Consider the following 16,141-nt stretch of genomic DNA (forward strand, 5'->3'; position numbering starts at 1 on the left):
GGGGAGAAGGCGCTTTCGCAGGCGTACATCCACCCAGCCGCCAGTCTCACCTGCTGGTAGCGTGTAAGACACACGGTTCCATGCAGAGATTGTAAAATCTTGCGAAGGTACTGGGCATAGCCCAACCCGCAGCACTACAAATGTCTGCCAAAGTAATGGCATCCACGATCCAGTGCACCACTCTCTGTTTGGAGACAGCCCTCCCCTTGTGCTCCTGAAGCTCTGCGTATGGTCCAAGTAGAGGTGCAAGGTGCGTACTGGACACAACACGGTAGAGGTTGGGTCTTCCTCCCCAGAGGGGAGCGTCTGCAGGCTCACCACCTGGTCCCGAAAGAGAGTGGTGGGAACCTCGGGCAGGTAGCCTAGCCGGGGTCTCAAGATCATGTGAGAATCAGCCGGCCCGAACTCTAGGCACTCGTGGGACATGGAGAATGCCTGGAGGTCCCCTACCCTCTTGATGTAGATGAGCGCAAACCAAGAGTGCCGTCTTCATCGTGAGGTGAGGAAGACTGGCATCTCTCAGGGGCTCGAAAGGCGCCATTCCAAGGACCACATTAAGGTCCCAAGAGGGTACGGAGCGTGGTCGAGGTGGATTCATCCTCCTCGCGCCCCTAAGGAACCTGATGACCAGGTTGTGTTGCCCCAAAGACTTACCCTCCACGAGATCGTGATGAGCGGCAATCGCGGCTACATACACTTTCAGCGTGGACGGGGAGAGATGGCTCTTGAGTCTCTCTTGCAGAAAGGACAACACAGACTCGATCGGGCATCTCCGTGGGTCTTCCCCTCGGGAAGAACACCAGGACGAGAAGAGGCGCCACTTCAAGGCATATAAATGCCTAGTGGTGGGGGCTTTAGCTTGCAGGGCAGTCTCAGCGACCGTCAGCAGTAAGCCACTCAGAATCTCCTCGTCCCGTCCAGAGGCCAGACATGGAGATTCCAGAGGTCTGGCCTGGGGTGCCACACCGTGCCCTTCCCCTGCAACAGAAGGTCCTTCATCAGGGGAATCAGCCATTGGGGGATTGTCGTCAGAGCCACCAGGTCTGAGAACAAAGTCTAGTTGGGCCAGTAAGACGCAACTAATAACACTTGATGTCCCTCTTCCCTGACCTTGCAGAGGACTTGTGCAAGGAGGGTCACTGGGGGGAAGGCGTACTTCCGCTTGTCCCGTGGCTTGCCGTGTGCTAGGGCATCCGTGCCGAGGGGGCCTCGGACCGGGAGTACCAAAGCTGGCAATGGGTGGAGCCCGAGGAGGCAAACAGGTCCACCTGTGCTTACAATTTGTAAAACCCGTGCTTACAAGGGCTGTAAAACCCGGAAGACATCTCGTCCAGAGGGACGGCCTCTATTGCAGCCTTCGCCAGAATGGTCGGTGACCTCGGCCCGAAGTACGTGAGCGTTCTCCCGTAGGACTTAGGTGTGGAGAATGCCCCGAAACCTGGGTGGGTGTCTGGCGAACTGGATCGCATAGCCGAGAGAGCTTACAAGCCTTGGAAGGAAGCCTTGGTCGACCCCTCCAGGTGGCAGCTGTCTGCGGGCACAGGTGTACCGTGACTGCACGTTCCACCTGGGGGACTTCAACATAGCCCTTAGCTGCCCGGCCGTCCAGGAATGTAACAGCAGCTGAGCCCGTTGGACGGAAACAGACCGAGAACGGCGCGTTCCCCGACCTCGTGAGCTCCGCATGCACCTCCAGGAAGAATGCAACCGGTGCGGAGCGTGGCTTTTCACCATGCCCCGACCCCAAGAACCACGAATCCAGCCACAAGCATCGGGTTGCAGTGCGCTACAGCGCCCTCCCCGTAACGCTCGCGGCTGGATTCGTGGTTCTTGGGGTCGGGGCGTGGTGAAAAGCCATGCTCCGCCCCCGTTCCATTCTTCCCGGGAAAGCATTGCCGACATCTCAGCGTCAACCTCGTCTTGGGCTCGACCGCCCAGGGGCGGGAACACCAAGGGGTCTTCCGCATTTGATGCCAGGAGGTAGCTGTCCGATACAATGACAGAGAGTTCGTCCTTATCCCTCTGTCGAATCTGCCTGCTATGGGACGGTCTACCGCCGCCCATTGGGGATGAGCCAGGTGAGCATGCCGGGGCATGGGTGGTCCGCAAAGCCGAAGCTGACGGAGCGAAATCTATGGGAATCCCCAAATCACCCCCACTGCTCGTCGAAGCGGTCGAGCTCGCTGAAGTGGCAGTTGATGCTCGAGAAGCAGATGGGGTTGCGGCAATATTCAGAAAGAACGTCGCCAGTCACAACACCCTAATCGACATATTCTCACAGATGGAACATGTCGTATCGACAAACCCCGCCTCTGCATGCTTGAGCCCCAAACATGCGACGCAGGTGTTGTGCCCATCTGACTCAGGGATGAGTCTGTCACACCCAAGAACACAGCTGCGAGAAATTTTCTCTTTCAGTACTCTGTGGCTCGCTGCCAAAACACCCCAAGGGAATTCCACTTGAAGAAGGGGGAAGTTCCGCTGCCGGCTTCTTAAGTCCAGCAGTAGTTCAGCAGATGTCTCAGAGACGAATTCACTTGACATGTAGTCATGCAGGTTCCGAAGAACAAAACATGAATGAATGGATGGCGCTATGGAGCGAAAATTGTGCTTAAACTTAACAAACAAATCCAGCATTTTCCAAACAAATGCAACCTTTTATGCAAACGAAATAAACTCTGAAACAAACAGAAATGCGTTTTACAAATACATAATGCAATTCGAGAGAAAATGCAAAGGTGTAACATATAAATGTACTGTGTTTAAGTCTCACCTTTTTATGAGATTCTCTCAGCTTGATTTTCTCACAAATGTTAACTTGCAGATTTTCTCACAAATGTGACCGTGTAGATTTTCTCAGTTATGCAACTTCTCCCAAAACAGCAGATAGTTCAATTGTTTGACTTACATTTATATTACTGTTTTTTTTTGTGCTGGTTTATTTTATTACAAAAATTGCCCAATTAGCTTGAAATAGCCAAAAAAAAGCAGCATTCATTTTAAACCTAAATAGGCATATGACAACCAAACAATGTAGACGACTGACTGAAACAACTGCCAAGAACGATTTATTTGCTTTTCCATCTTTTTCTAACCTAGAAAACTCTCTACTTTAATGCCATAGTGTTTAGGCATAATGTTAAATACTTTTTATCTATGAGTTGCTATGGATAAAAGTCAAACATATGTATCAATGCAACTTTCATGCAGAAAAATCACTAAAAACCGAGTCGCATCTCAGAAAGAGCCAAATACTAAAATCTTACAAAAAATGGACATATTAACCAGGCTCGGTTCCTGCCAGGTGCAGAAGGGTGGACTAACAGATATCCTGGCTGGGCATATACCCCAACCACACAGACAGTATAGCTGCAGACAAAATTAAGAGTCCATTTCATAAGTATTTTCCTTTTTCTGATAAGAATGTGTTTTGGTAAAATTATCATTTTTATTTATTTCTGTGAATTTCTGACAACATTTCTCCCAAATTTCATATAATTTCTTTTTATTTATTTGGAGAAAATGAACTGGAGAAAACAGGTCAAAACAACAGAAAAGATGATCTGTATTTTTAAAACAGAAACACTGCAAAAAACAAGTTCATATTTAGTTTTAAGCGACACAAAACTAATGTTTGTACACGTTAGAAAAAGTAAAAAAAAAGTTTTGTGAAATAACCCAGATTTTTTAAGATTAGTTTATTATCATGCTCTCAGTCACTCATGAGGTTTGCTTTTGTTGGAATTCAACAAACACTGCAGTATATGACTGCAATACATGCAGGATTTAAATGATTTATGATGTTATAAATATAACAAACAGGTATTCATCACAGAAGAAAAAAAAACAAAAAATAATTATTGTTGATTATTGCCTTTTATATAGTAATTGTGGATTAATTTTTATAGTAATTTCATTGATGTTTTACACATTAAATAAAGCGGTTATGTAAACTGGACATAAATAGAAGCCTACAAAAGATCACTGATTTCTGTTTAATTTCGTTTAGTGAATTGAATGAATTAATCTTATTACACTGCACAATGAACTTTACATCGTGTCTGCTGTTTTTTATGTGGTATCGTGAGCGCGCATCGCGCCTAAACTAAACTATTTCGCACATTGTTTCGCTACCACCTGCAGCGTGAATTGGGGTGTTTGAGATGGAGAGAAACAGATTTATTTCTGAAGCGGGAGCTTCGGAAGATGGAACTTTCAGTCATTACTGAAAGTCAATAGGTTAAAATCTAGCCTATATATTGCAAGCAAATATGTTTGTTAACAGCACAAAATAAGAACGCTAAAACGAATAAATGAATCTGATGTTACTGCACAATTGAATTTACATGCTTAATTTTACATATGTGCAGTGTGTCTAAAATTCCTTTGCACAGTATTTTGCTTCCACCTGTAGCATGTAGCATGCTTCTCTGTTACAAACTAAAGCCAGAGCAGTGAAGTGAAGAGTGACGTTGCTTTCAGCCAATAGAAAATACAACAATTTTTGATGTTATTTTTTGATTCTCATTGGGTGGGCAAGACAGAAGTTTAGGGGGATTCAGCCCACCCCTGCCCATGCCTAGAGCCGGCCCTGATATAAACACAAAATGATGTCAAAATTCCCTTATAAGAAAGTATACTTGTAAAAGTAGTGTGCTTTGTGAACGTAAACAGTTGGGAAACAAGAACGAGAGAATGAGATGGGGTGGAAGGGGTGACAACATTGCAAATGCATCCAGTTTGTTGTACGTTATTTGTATATTAAAACCAATGCATAATTCATTATTTATTATTAAGAACAGCAACTGATTATTATTAACAGTTTCAATAAATTTCATGAGACTAACTGAATGAAACTTAATGAATGAAATTAATTCAGTTTCTGGCACTGGCAAGGGTGGCACGCAAGGTAATGTTCATGGCTTCTTCCTATAGAAACTAGTGTCAAATTCCCAATAGCACCACCTGCTGTTTTGTAAGAGGAAGTTGCACATGCACTTGTGAGAAAATCTGCACGGTTTGTTGCGTTTGTTTGCAAAATGCTGGATTTGTTTGTTAAGTTTAGGCACAATGTTCGCTCCATACGCCGCCATCTCCTTTTATACCCGTATGCACGGGGCGGAGACTGGCGCACCATTCGCCAAGTTCATTGGCGTTTTAAATTCCTCTCGGAGATGATAGGTTCTCAAGATCAAACCCCAGTCTGTCTCTCAACACAACGAAACTGAAAGGGAACTGCAATTAGCGACAGACACACTCATCATTCACAACTACAGTATTTGGGAAGAGTTTTAGGGGAGGATTTGATTACAAATATGTGCAGTCATGCTAGTTTTGAGCTAGCTCATGTCTTTTCTGTCCAGCCTTTTTATATACTAATTATTGTTTGTGCATGAACAAGAACAACTATTTCATTAAATACTCTGACAATGCTGTTAAAATTCCTCAGAAAACTCTGGGTGTGAGAGAATAAACATGAATTAAATCTTTGAGTCATTGGTTTTTAAGAGTGCACAGTGAATAGTGAGTGTCTTATTTCCAATGTATCAATTACTGCCACCAGGAAAGCTTTATAGAGTTCGACTATGTAGAAATAATAGGTCCAAGAAATGGTTGTGCTCTGAGAATATTAAAAGAAGTTTATTTTACTGAGACATTTTAGCCTTCATTATGACACTGGAATTGTCTACTTGTCTTTGCTTTTTGTCTAGTTGTAGTCCTGGGGACCCTCCCTAATTTTGTTCACAATTTTGTCATGTTATCCATGATTAATCCCTCATCTGTCTTTTAGAAACACTTTTTGTATTTTGTTTATTGTCTGGTAATGTTGCTGTGTGTCATGGATATTGTTCGTGTTTTGTTCCTATTTTGGATTTGGTTCTTAATATCATCCTGTTTTTTCTTTGATTATTATATTCAGAAGTAAAAACCACTTAGCTATTATTAGGGCAATGTATCAAGATACAATGAGACAATGTAGCCAAAAGTTGAACAGATGAAAATATGGAAATTATGCTTGAAAAGCAAGAAATGTTTAGGACATAAGGGGGCTGTCAATCACAGGACAAACAAGTGTGTCAAACAACTATAACAAAACAAAGTAATTAATCCAGGTATCATAACAGTCTTAATAATCAAGGGATTATGTTGTTTTGGTGATTTCAGCGATCTTACCTAAAAAGCAGCATCAAGGCACCAAAGAATGTCTTGAAATTGTTGTGCTGATTAATGTGGCTTTCAGCTTTTAATTTAATATTTCCAAATACCTAAAGAATAAGACATGGTGTTAGATGTACTTTGTAGTCCACACACAGTATTTTACCTGTCAATTGTCCAGTAATGGATATGATGTGTTATGTACCTTAAAGAAATTATCATAAATATAAGTGGACACAGAACGAGGGGAACTTCTATAACAGCATTCAGATGCAAGCAGACACAAATTTTAGCAGGTCAAAATAATGAAACGTGCAAAATTCTACTTATGCCATGTACCATAATAAGTTTTGCCATAACATGTGGCCCATGTCTGAAGCTTTCTTACACAAATCATGTTAATGTTAACTGCTTTGCTGTCTGCTTCAAAAGAAGTGCAAAACTCAGCAGCAACTTTCAAACGCTAACTTTCTACGTAACATAATTATTATTCATTTTATTGTGACATTACAGGGCAGGCACCCCCCAAAAAACATTATTTTATGTAGCACTGGAGGCTATAAGGTATAACTGAAACTATTGCCAAAAAGACATCATTCAAAATTTCAATTTCAACATTTTCAAAACTAATATCAACAAAAAATTACAATCAACACCATCAACAATATCTAACTGAACTGAACTGAAATTTCTATGAACTTGTACTAACAGTATGACACATGAATACACGAATAACTTTCAATCTAAAAAATCGTAATTTTCAAACATTTAAAGAAGAGAATGCATGGTGGATGCAGCAGAAATAAGAGAAGTTAAGACACAATCTATTTCAGTTTATTTTTCCCCAAAAGTCAGTTTTTTCTGAAATCTGTGTTTTCTGATTTTTACTATACAATTTATGCATTCGTCCATATGAAAAATACTATACAGTTACTAGATATGGTAGTGTTTTTAAACCTTCCTATAGTAAATAATAAAGTATAATATTTATTTCCTAAAGGGATAGAATGCTATAGTACTGTATATACAGGTGCTGGTCATATAATTAGAATATCATAAAAAAGTTGATTTATTTGACTAATTCCATTCAAAAAGTGAAACTTGTATATTATATTCATTCATTACACACAGACTGATATATTTCATATGTTTATTTCTTTTAATTTGATGATTATAACTGACAACTAATGAAAATCCCAAATTCAGTATCTCAGAAAATTAGAATATTACTTAAGACCAATACAAAGAAAGGATTTTTAGAAATCTTGGCCACCTGAAAAGTATGAACATGAAAAGTATGAGCATGTACAGCACTCAATACTTAGTTGGGGCTCCTTTTGCCTGAATTACTGCAGCAATGCGGCGTGGCATGGAGTGGATCAGTCTGTGGCACTGCTCAGGTGTTATGAGAGCCCAGGTTGCTCTGATAGTGCCTTCAGCTCTTCTGCATTGTTGGGTCTGGCATATCGCATCTACCTCTTCACAATACCCCATAGATTTTCTATGGGGTTACGGTCAGGCGAGTTTGCTGGCCAATTAAGAACAGGGATACCATGGTCCTTAAACCAGGTACTGGTAGCTTTGGCACTGTGTGCGGGTGCCAAGTCCTGTTGGAAAATGAAATCTGCATCTCCATAAAGTTGGTCAGCAGCAGGGAGCATCAGAAGCGTCTCGCCTGGGCTAAAGCCAAAAAGGACTGGACTGCTGCTGAGTGGTCCAAAGTTATGTTCTCTGATGAAAGTAAATTTTGCATTTCCTTTGGAAATCAGGGTCCCAGAGTCTGGAGGAAGAGAGGAGAGGCACAGAATCCACGTTGCTTGAGGTCCAGTGTAAAGTTTCCACAGTCAGTGATGGTTTGGGGTGCCATGTCATCTGCTGGTGTTGGTCCACTGTGTTTTCTGAGGTCCAAGGTCAACGCAGCCGTATACCAGGAAGTTTTAGAGCACTTCATGCTTCCTGCTGCTGACCAACTTTATGGAGATGCAGATTTCATTTTCCAACAGGACTTGGCACCTGCACACAGTGCCAAAGCTACCAGTACCTGGTTTAAGGACCATGGAATCCCTGTTCTTAATTGGCCAGCAAACTCGCCTGACCGTAACCCCATAGAAAATCTATGGGGTATTGTGAAGAGGAAGAAGCGATATGCCAGACCCAATAATGCAGAAGAGCTGAAGGCCACTATCAGAGCAACCTGGGCTCTCATAACACCTGAGCAGTGCCACAGACTGATCCACTCCATGCCACGCCGCATTGCTGCAGTAATTCAGGCAAAAGGAGCCCCAACTAAGTATTGAGTGCTGTACATGCTCATACTTTTCATGTTCATACTTTTCAGTTGGCCAAGATTTCTAAAAATCCTTTCTTTGTATTGGTCTTAAGTAATATTCTAATTTTCTGAGATACTGAATTTGGGATTTTCATTAGCTGTCAGTTATAATCATCAAAATTAAAAGAAATAAAGATTTGAAATATATCAGTCTGTGTGTAATGAATGAATATAATATACAAGGATTTTGGTTTGTGACAAGCAGAGCGGGACGAGGGCCGTGAGGGAGCGGCGCGAGGCCGGTGACGCGAGTGATAATGAGTGTCAGCTGTGCATTGCACCGAGAGTTTCGTCCTTCACTGCTGTCGCTCCTCCTTTTATGCTTCAGGGGCTCCTCCATGAGAGATGCGAGACCAGTGCAATGCGCAGCTTGTAACAGTTCACTGCCGTGGTTACTGTGGATTTTAGTAGGCTGTAGTTCCACTACCATCCTCTGGGGGCTCTATAGTGATAACTTCCCTAGTTTATAAGCGAGTAAAGGAGTAGAGGAAGGGATGGCTTGGATAGGAAGAAGCATGGTCTCTTCACATGCTACCTACAAACAATATGGAGTCCGGATTGAGAAACCTTTTCTTGGGTTTCAAGATCAATCTATGTAAGTGTCTTTCTATGCTTGGTTTGGTTCCTTGTTTTCTTATAGCTGACTTCATGTATGAATTGTATTTCTGCTGTTTGCTCTGTGGTGCGTGTTTGTTAGCATGTTAACAGTCAGTTTATGTATTTAATTTAGAAGGACTCTTTGGTGTAGGCAGTTGTTCCCTACTGCTAATATACCATATTGCAAGGATATGGATTAAAGGGGTAATGCTGAGATTAATACAGCACCTTCTATCATCCATTGAACTGTTTTGGAGCACATGGTGGAAATTGATTGTTTGATCACGACATTGAGATTAATTGGACAGGATATCATCACCATCCTCTTCATCTACGGTAAGTACAACGCATGAGGACACTAAAGAACATTTTGGACAATGTTTATTGGACTTTGAGTCAATAATGTTACCATCACTGCTTTGTTGCTTCATCTCAAGTTGTGATGTATCTATCTCATGTCTTCTTTGCTTGTTATGCTTAATTATAATCTGGTAAAAGCAAATTATGGTTTACTGATTTTCTTTGAGAACTTCATAAAACTCCGGTTACTATAAATATGGTTGGTGGTTCTCTCCCTCATAATTCTATGTAGTGTCACTTTTTCTTGATATATAGAGAGATGGAATATCACAAGCTGATGCTCATTATGACTCGTGTCACCGGCCTCACGCCGCTCCCTCACGGATCTCGTCCCGCTCTGCTTGTCGCAAACCAAAATCCTCATTACTATTAACTGCAAATGAATCCACACACTGTGAGTGTGTGTGTTCTTGTTTTTATATCCCAGTTGGGACAACCAATTGGGACTCGTGTCACTGTGGGGACCAAAATTGAGGTCCCCATAGGCAAAAAAAGCTTATAAATTGTACAGAACAATATTTTTTTTTAAATCTAAAAATGCAAAAAAAATTGAACAAAAAGTTAATAAAAAATAATCTGTTTATTTAATAAATAAAAAAAGAATATCTCACATTAATTTAAGATATAAAGATAGTTTTATTTAACTGCAGTTAATTGCAAAATTTGCAAAAAAATTAACACATGCTAACACAATACATCACATTAATCTTGTGTAAATACGACTGGTTTTCATGCATTCAGGATCACTGCTACTTATACTTCTTTGCTGTTAAATCATAATTATTGTAATAATTCAAGTCTTACCTGCATGCCAATAATGGCATAAATAAAGAACAGCATGGCGATAAGAAGACAAACATATGGAAGGGCCTGAAAGAAAAAAATATTAAACAGCATGTTATGAATCTATAGTATCTCACAGAAAAGTGAGTACACCCCTAAGTGAAATTGCTGCACACTGCATCAAAATGGTCTGCATGGCTGTCGTCACAGAAGGAAGCATCTTCTAAAGATGATGCACAAGAAAGACAAGCAGACTAAGGACATGGACTACTGGAACCATGTCCTGTGGTCTTATGAGACCAAGATAAACAGGTGAAGAGTACAAAGACAAGTGTGAATTGCCTACAGTCAAGCATGGTGGTGGAGTGTCATGGTCTGGGGCTGCATGAGTGCTGCCGGCACTGGGGAGCTACAGTTCATTGAGGGAACCATGAATGCCAACATGTACTGTGACATCCTGAAGCAGAGCATGATCCCCTCTCATGGAGACTGGGCCACAGGGCAGTATTCCAACATGATAACAACCCCAAACACACCTCCAAGACGACCACTGCCTTGCTAAAGAAGCTGAGGGTAAAGGTGAAGATCTAAACCCTATAGAGCATCTGTGGGGCATCCTCAAACGGAAGGTGGAGGAGCGCAAGGTCTCTAACATCCACCAGCTCCGTGATGTCATCATGGAAGAGGACTCCAGTGGCAACCTGTGAAGCTCTGGTGAACTCCATGCCCAAGAGGGTTAAGGCAGTGCTGGAAAATAATGGTGACACACAAAATATTGACACTTTGGGCCCAATTTGGACATTTTCACTTAGGGGTGTACTCACTTTTGTTGCCAGCGGTTTAGACATTAATGGCTGTGTGTTGAGTTATTTTGAGGGGACAGCAAATTTACACTGTTATACAAACTGTACACTCACTACTTTACATTGTAGCAAAGTGTCATTTCTTCAGTGTTGTCACATGAAAAGACATAAAATATTTACAAAAATGTGAGGGGTGTACGTGTACTCACTTCTGTGAGATACTGTATATTGTTTATGAATATTTATTGTTTTTACAGCCATATAATAAAGCAAATATGACTGTAAAATAAAATGATATTGCATGAGTAGTTAGGCATTTAGTGCAAAAAAAATGTACCTTAAAAGATTGAACAAATGTCCACAGCAAAATTCGTATTGTGTAGCCTTGCCGCAACAGCTTAATGAGTCTAGCTGCTCTGAACAGTTTCAGGAAACTCATATTGATGGTGTTCAACGACTGTACAGAAAAATAAACTTCGTGGTTAAGTGAGATGAGGGTAAAAATAGTGATCAAACAGAGGATTTAAACAATATTACCTCTAATATACTGTTTATATTCATATTAGTTTTATATTTAGTACAGAAAAAACACATAACTCCGCTGTTGGGCGAAAACCAAATATCCCCAAAAGCACTTCTTCAGGCAGGGCTTAGATAAGGATATGTCAGTGCAAATTGTTTTCAGTTGAGACAGCTCAAACATTCATTTTAGTCTGGGACTAGGCTTAAGTCTTGACTGAGAAACCAGGACTATTCATTTAAATAATTGAACATGCTGTTGTCGAAGTTGACAAGCTCTTTTTAATACTTTTCTTTGGTTGAATTTAGCAAAACCCACCGGCAAACATAAAAGGATGTATGGCATGGCGCGAGTATAAAAGTAAGATGACATGCGCATTCATTCAGCCTTTGTTCAGCTTTTTGCTTCATTCATTTAGCTTTTTGCTTCCCAGCTGGGTTCTCAGTCACTGGAAAGCTAAGCAATTTTCTCCACCTCAGTGAAGTTTACCTACTGGATTTACGAGATGACCCTTCTTCAGCAAGTTACATTTCCCTGCACATTTCGGCAGCGAGCAAAGTATCTAAGAGAGCAAGTTTAATTCTGTCTCCACACTCTGCATTTGTCTTTCAGACATGGTTCACTTTGGGGCTCCAGCATGCTGAGGCAGCTTTCATTGATCCGGGATGTTCTCATTGCGAGAATATGGAGATCAAAGTGTTGCGGTCACGGCTGTCTATTTTTTTCCAGAAAACAGTAGCCACCACAAGTGCTTCCCACCCAGGCTCTCAGTCATGCTCTCAGAGCGTGATGAGCATGAATTCGCTGTTGCTGCATCGGAGAGCAATTTGCTACTTTTAGATTCGGAAAAATCTCCTGAGCTCCTGCCTTCGGTTTGTTGAGCTCAGGATGAGGCCGATGCTGAGCCATGCTTTCCCAGGCCGCCGCAATTGTTGTATTGTAATGCACGGCACCGCTGTCTTCCCAATGTTCATGGCTGGATGCATGGTATCTGGGTATGGAGCACAACGCTAAGCCGAGCACCACCCCGGTGAAGTTTTTCCCGAAAGTCACAAAGTTATGAAACTTTGCTCACAAAGTTATGAAATGCCCTGTTCTTGGCACATTCTCATCAGTAGGGCCTCTCCCACTGACTTCCCTCGATAGTGGGAAGGCTAAAGGATTCATTATGCCAACAGACCACCGCCACATGGAGAGGTCGAACATGGCTGTGGCAGGAAACCCCTGCACGCTCGCTCCCTAACACCTTGGTCAGACATAGGCTTCCTGCATGCAGGGTTTCCACTCAGGTAGGTTTCGAGGCATGTGCTGGTCTCTACGGACAGCATGGACGCTGTGGCATACATAAACCATCAAGGTGGCATATGCTCATGGCGAATGTCACAGCCCTCCCACGCCTCCTCCTATGAAGTCAGCAGGTAGTGAATTTTCTGTAAATCACACACATCCCGGGGGACCTGAAACCGACAGCCGATGCACTCACATGACAGGTTACACTCTGTGCAGTCCAGCTAATTTGGCATCGGTACAGGCAGGCACAAGTGGACCTGTTTGTCTCCCAGAAACCGCATACTCTCGTGCACAGCTGGCCGCAGGACAAGTGGAAGTACGCCTTCCCCCAATGAGCCTCACTGCACAAGGTACTGTGCAAGGTCAGGGAGGCGGAGCATCAAGTCCTGCTAGTTGTGCCTTATTGGCCCAAACAGACTTGGTCCCCTCCCACCCCTGCAGATTCCTCTGATGAAGGACCTTCTGTCTTAGAGACTGACAGAATGGGAACATTCCCTGATGCAGGGAACAAATGTTGTGTCCCTCATTCCACAACTCTGCTCAATCCCCTGCTGTGCCTATGACATACTGTACTTCCCAGGTTCCTCAGAACAAAAGCTAAGCGAATGGCCATTCCTTTTATGGCATGTGGAGAATGGTGTGGATATTCTATTCACCAAGTTAACTAGCCTTTTATATTATGATCAGAGATAATAGGTTCTCAAATTCAAACTGTAAATACTTTCAGATTGATACAACGTCTCGCTTCCTCCATCGGGAAACAGAGATTACAGTCGGAATTGAGACATTTCCGCCCAACAGCAATTGATATTACATATTCCCACCTGTAAATCTACAACAATTTCAGTGATGCTGCCAAGTACGGTGATAAAATCAAATATGTTCCATGTGTCACGGAAGTAGTTCTATGGGATGACAGGAGTGACAAAAAAGAAAACAAGTTATTCAATTCAGCTGCCTTCTCCTCAGCAGGACACTCATTAGCATGATTGCAATCTTGCTATACTTACCATAACCCCAAAAGCCATTATTTTTAAGATGCATTCAAGAGAGAATAGCACAGTGAATGCTGTGTTGAGGTGCTTTAACACTGTGTCATAAGTAGCTGGGGCCGAGTGGTACTGAAAACAGAATGATCAAATATTGAGGCATACATACAGAAACATCAATTAGTCACAAAAATGCTGTCCATTGCCATAATCATAAAAAATCAAAAGAACATTCTTACAATTAAGGAGCTTTACATTTCAGAATTTCTCATTGTCTATTAAGGAGTTTTACCTTCATCATAAGCACCACTGTGTTAAGTGCAATCATGACCAAAACTGTGTACTCGAATGATGGTGACACCACAAAGTGCCATAATCGGTACTGGAGTGTCTGTCTGTTCTGAGGCATGTATCTTGTTAGAGGCTTGGCACTAATAACAAAATCTATGCAAGCCCGCTGTAAGTGTGAAAAAAGAAAGATGCAAAACACTGAGCAGGTTACTACTGCAGATTAGTCCACAAAGCAGCATATTTATTTCATCATGGGGCATAAAAGTAAAATGAAAGTGTAAAAGGGCAGCAAATCAACGCTAGATATATGCAGTTAAAACAAAAGAGAAAGAAAAGCCAAGATGTCGAATGTAGTCTACTGCATTATTTCTATTTGTCAGAAATACTGACCTCATTTTTCTCCAGATTGCATTCCTCCATCATCTTGTCGCCCTGCTCCTGGAATGTGATGATGATGAGAGCAACAAAGATGTTGACAAAGAAAAAGGGAAAAACCACAAAGTAAACAACATAGAAAATTGACATCTCCATGCGGTTTCCTCTACTTGGGCCATGGTCTTCTTCAGTTACATCCACTGAGTGTTGAAGAACTCTGTAGAAAACAGGCAAAGGAACCAACATATAATGAATCATTTTTGAATAAACTTTGTGTTGCTAGCAAAAAGCTATGTAAGCTAAGTTTCTAAAATGACAATTGCGAACAAAATAGTTTATTATGCCAGTCAGTTCATACAGATACACAGTTGTGTATGCCGTTTTTTTTTCTTCTTTTCTATAAAAAAGAATTGTGGTAAAAAATACAATTGAGTTGTTTGACTTCCATGTAATTCACACTTCCGTAGAAATATAATAGAAATAAAATCCTATCCTCTTTTATACTGTTCTCCCCTTGCTTTAAAGAGTACATTCCTCAATATTTTTAAGGGCTTATTTTGGTTTATGGAGTGTCCGACAACAAGTTTATGTACATACATGATGTAAAAATACTATTATTTCGTAATAATAAGCAGTTTTTATTACCTTACTTCTTGACTGACTCTCAAATGATTCGTTCCGCGATTCATCTGTGTAATCTCCGCCTTTCCGCCAGCGTAGTCTGATCTGATTGGTCAGATAGTGTAGTCTGCTGTGATTGGTCAGATGGTCTAGTCTGCTGTGATTGGTCAAATGCTCTAGTCTGCTGTGATTGGTCAAACGCGTTCAGCATGTGTCGCAAATGGACCGCCTATCATTACTGCTGTATTACGGTTTGCAGGTGGTTGGATATTAACAGTGTATAGAGAGAGATGGCGTCGATTTTACCTTACCAGTTCGAGCCCGAGTCTGACGAATCATTCTTTAATCCTTATACAGATGCCAGTAAGAAAAAGGACTGTTTTAGACACTTCTCTTGTAACAGTTAGTTATCACGGCATACAGTGTACGGTGTTCGTATCTTCAGATGTTATTATAACTATAGTACACCACGCAGTTCTTGAAATAAAGACTTTGCGAGTTAATATGGTTGAACACTTACATTAGCGCAACGAGTTTATAGCTAACGTTAGGTAAACAAACAGTAACAACCCCAAAAATAACGGTAACGTTAGCTAAACACAGACATGAGATAACGTCACACAAATTTAATTTTAAGTAAAGACAAAAATAAAGAGTCACACTTACAGGTTGTGATTCGGTGGAGCTTACAGGTCCAAATAAAGTTGGTATTGCAACATCTTTTAAGGAAAGACGTTTAATGTATCCTGCAGTAAAGGCGCCAAGATTGATGAAGCAATCTTCGGTAAAATGACGCGCGCAAAGTAAAACGTTCGGTTTATACTCCTTTGGTGTCGTTTGAAAAATAAATAGTAACCATTTTTTCCTCAGAAGTTCTTCCTTTGGTAGTGAAAATAAGACTGACTTAGTTTCACTACATAGAACACAGCTTCTCTTAGACATGATGCACACGTCACGAACGAGCTAGTACAGTGTTTGGGGAGGAGAGAGTTAAGTTTTCGCAGTCAGTAGGCGGGGATTTTTCTAG

At 41.6% G+C, this 16,141-nt stretch overlaps 1 protein-coding gene across 3 annotated transcripts in view; it reads right to left on the reverse strand.

Moving 5' to 3' along the window:
- The window catches only part of cacna1eb (calcium channel, voltage-dependent, R type, alpha 1E subunit b), a 225,248-nt gene that overhangs the window by 49,963 nt on the left and 159,144 nt on the right, over nucleotides 1-16,141 (reverse strand). For 2 of the 3 annotated variants that reach the window (XM_057334281.1, XM_057334280.1), the window contains 7 exons: nucleotides 14,509-14,710; nucleotides 14,120-14,284; nucleotides 13,849-13,959; nucleotides 13,663-13,743; nucleotides 11,366-11,485; nucleotides 10,247-10,312; nucleotides 6,175-6,266 (listed from right to left, as the gene is read on the reverse strand). In XM_057334281.1, coding sequence (XP_057190264.1) covers nucleotides 6,175-6,266; nucleotides 10,247-10,312; nucleotides 11,366-11,485; nucleotides 13,663-13,743; nucleotides 13,849-13,959; nucleotides 14,120-14,284; nucleotides 14,509-14,710 — 837 coding nt within the window. The remainder of the gene's footprint in view (nucleotides 1-6,174; nucleotides 6,267-10,246; nucleotides 10,313-11,365; nucleotides 11,486-13,662; nucleotides 13,744-13,848; nucleotides 13,960-14,119; nucleotides 14,285-14,508; nucleotides 14,711-16,141) is intronic. The other variant, XM_057334282.1, reaches the window with a different exon arrangement.

Source organism: Triplophysa rosa, linkage group LG5 (assembly GCF_024868665.1).
Source record: "Triplophysa rosa linkage group LG5, Trosa_1v2, whole genome shotgun sequence".
Taxonomy (NCBI): domain Eukaryota; kingdom Metazoa; phylum Chordata; class Actinopteri; order Cypriniformes; family Nemacheilidae; genus Triplophysa; species Triplophysa rosa.